Source organism: Tuber melanosporum, assembly GCF_000151645.1.
Source record: "Tuber melanosporum whole genome shotgun sequence assembly, scaffold_27, strain Mel28".
NCBI lineage: Eukaryota > Fungi > Ascomycota > Pezizomycetes > Pezizales > Tuberaceae > Tuber > Tuber melanosporum.
The window spans coordinates 772,681-775,974 of record NW_003298941.1 but is presented as its reverse complement, the minus strand read 5'-3'; the positions used below and the strand labels follow the sequence as shown (position 1 = coordinate 775,974).

Sequence of the window (3,294 nt, the reverse complement as noted above, 5' to 3'; positions counted from 1 at the left end):
TGGCGTCGGACGCCGTAGAATATCTCCAAGAGGCGTGGGGCCGGGGTGGGCAAAATTTATCACCCCCGGTACTCGAGCACAAGTACCGTAAGGCCCCCTTATATTTCACTACTACCTAGTATTGCTTCTTGCCTGGGGTGCGGACTTGAACATAGGGATCAAAAATTTGTACGGCAGATTATCTGTCCACACCTGAGCCCATACATTCAGACGGTAGTGTACTAGTACGTGTACTGGCGGTGTACGAGTACTCGAGTACTTGTATAGGTATGATACTTCCCGAGGGCTATCATACGTCTGGTAAAGAAGATCGGAAAATGAGACACGGGATTCGGAAGTTCTGATTGGAGAGTTTGGTGGCTCGACCTAATTGATTTCGGTGTTACTAACTCCTACTCTCCGACCTTTTTCTGCCGTAGCCGGGCGATTACTTGTATCGGGCAGGAAGTGCCGTACCCAAGCACAAGGATTGACAACCTGCCTGGCAAACCTCCGTCCCTTGTATCAACGCACCCTGTACGGTAATAATTAAATGAATTGATCCCTCGGGTGCTTTCGGAAAGAAACAAGGGAAAACAATGGGAGTGGGGAGAAAGAGTAGTCGAGAGCTAAGCTGATTACGGGGCCAGGCCGCGAGTGAAGAGTTTTGGGGAACGAGGTTATTCCTGCAACACCCACCATCACTCGGAGAGGCTAGGGTAATGGAATCTGTCCTTTATCATAGAATCACAAGACAACCCAAGTTTTATTTTGCTTTCTTTCCCTCCTTGCTCACTCAGGGCGCTCTCGGTCAAAGTTCTTAGAGAAGGCGGAGAAGCGGGGCGATCATCTTCGTGGGTGCTCCTTTAGGGTTTCCATTTGTCATAAAAAGTGATGCCGGTACAAGCATTACCACAGGTTTTCTGTTTCCGGTTTGTGGACCCTGTGAACTTTCGCAAAGTCAAGGTCGGGGCCGCTGAGCAGGATTTCCGCGGAGAAGTTCTCCAATCCCCCTTATTAGCTAAAATCGGCCACTCTGCTCCCCTATCTGACACTTAGGCCTTTTTACTTATCGCTCCACCGATGAAAAATCCCAATAATATCAACGGTATCTCTCCCGCCGAGGTGTGGAATTTCGATATCGACGCCTACATCAGCCCGTTCATACCAAGCCCGAGGATCATCCGGAGGCTCCCGACATGTATAAGTCGATTCCTGGGGCATAGAAATGGGGCTCGCGGGGGAGAACTCGATATCGTTGTTTGGACTTGGGCTTTTGTGGGAGCCTTTGCTGGAGTTGCAATTGTCGAGACGGTTTTCATAAATTGGAGCTATTTCGTTGAGAGAGGGTGTCCAATGATTGTTGGAAGTTATGTATGTGCACCCGGTTTATCTCTACCAAGCTGTTGTGAGCATGAACTAATTTAGGCTCATGTAAAAGGGCGCAGCAGCAATACTGCTGTACGGTGCAGTGGACAGTCCACTAGCTCAACCGAGGAACGCGTTCTTCGGGCAAGTTCTTTCAGCAGCAACTGGCGTGGCGGTAACAAAATTGTTCCTGCTCAATAGCAATTTCGATAGTCTCGTGTGGCTTGCGGGGGCTTTTGCTTGTGCTTCGTCAAGTTTGGTCATGACCATCACCAAAACCGTCCACCCGCCGGCTGGTGCTACGGCGCTCCTCGCAGCTGTCGATCCTGCGATCAGGGGGATTGGGTGGGGCCTTGTCCCTGTGGTCATAGTCTCCTCGGCCCTCATGATATCGGTTGCCTGTATCGTGGACAACTTTCAGAGGTCGTACCCGCGTTACTGGTGGACTCCCGGACCCGTAGGAAAGGAAGCGCGGAGTAAGGATTCCAAGGCGGACGGGATAGACATGGAGAAGGGGAAGGTCGACACGGAGGGGGACATGGAGGTTGTTGTTGGAGCAGAGGGCATTGTTATACCGGAGTTCTTGGCTCTCGGAGAAGTGGAGAGGGAGGTTCTGATGCAGATTAGATGTAGAATCGCAAACTTTAATGACGGGAGGAGGGAAAGCGAGAGTAGCTCTTTATGAAGAGGTGGAAAACATGTCCCCTTTGTTTTACAGGGCGTTCTTTGCGGTGAAATGGGCGATTTCTCACGACCGTTCTCAGGGTTCGTCTTCGCATGGAGAGATGCGTGGTGACGAGTGATAGAGGATGTATGATATGTCTAGCCTAATTTAATAGGGCACAAAAAGCCACGAGATGGTGAAGTGTATAAACTGTGAAATTGTATCGGAATACACGATTCGCAAAGATATCGAGGAATTTTGAGAGGAGATGAAGGAGATGAAGGGGGAGTGAGTTCGCTTCTAAGGGGGAGGAAACACCGCAAACTATTATATACGGCGAAGGAGGGGCGGGCTGACAACGCCCACCACCGCCCAGATCAGCCTTCCCTTCCGCCATTGTCGTCACGCCCGATGTTACAGTTCGTCGTGCTTCCATAGTGGGGTTAGGCTAGCAGTTGAATGTGAGAGCAGACCAAGGGCAGACGCTACTACGTAGTGGTTACCATTCCACATCTCGTCCCATAACTTAGTCTGCCGCTGGTGAGGCGCATTGAAATATCAATCACGATTCTTTCCCTTTCTAAACCTCTCGCCCGAGCCTTCGCCTCCGAATCTTTGTGTGTGGGGGGTACCTTACCCACTTCTGTACAGTACAGTACTCGTACACAATTCATCATCATTGCCTGGGCTCCGAATCCTAATCTGTCCACCTATCATGGTATCATACTGGCCGAAATTCTATCCGTACCCTTCACTGCTCGTTCAAATGTGGAAGGAAAGAGCGGTTGATAAATCATCATGATCTGACATGATCTCGCAGTACTCAAGTGCTGTGCTCGACTAGAGTCCTGGATGGGCGGGGGGGGGGTATCTGTACCGTATTATTTTGGTTTTTGGCTTTGGGTAAATTGTAGCAAACTGCCGCGTTCGCCTCTCCGCGCCAAGGATGGGCACCTCTATTGCGGTAGCCCCCGAGGACCCATAGAAAGTACTGTACTTGTACTACACATTCCGGTAAGATGAATCGGAAAACAGGGGTAAGCGAGGTCCGGTGGCAAGAGAGAAATACCCGTCGATTATTGGTTGGAAGAACTTCGAGAAGGCTCTCGTAAGTCAAGTAAATAGAATCATGTAGAAGAGTCTACCATATATAAAAGAGAAAGAAATATAGCTAAGATTGTCCTTACCTCACACCTAGAAGTCTGGTATTTTACACGATGTCTCGAGTTGGAACTGAAGACCTTAGTTACAAGCAACGTTGTCAAATTCAATGCTTGCGGGCA

The 3,294-nt window shown here is 49.7% G+C and overlaps 1 protein-coding gene; it reads left to right on the top strand.

Moving 5' to 3' along the window:
- Positions 1-1,062: 1,062 nt before the first annotated feature.
- GSTUM_00006532001 (uncharacterized protein) lies at positions 1,063-2,195 on the top strand (the record flags this gene model as incomplete). XM_002838707.2 has 2 exons in its annotated part: positions 1,063-1,353; positions 1,421-2,195. 2 exons carry the CDS (start codon positions 1,063-1,065, stop codon positions 2,030-2,032), a joined length of 903 nt encoding a protein of 300 aa, XP_002838753.1. The 3' UTR covers positions 2,033-2,195.
- Positions 2,196-3,294: the final 1,099 nt, after the last annotated feature.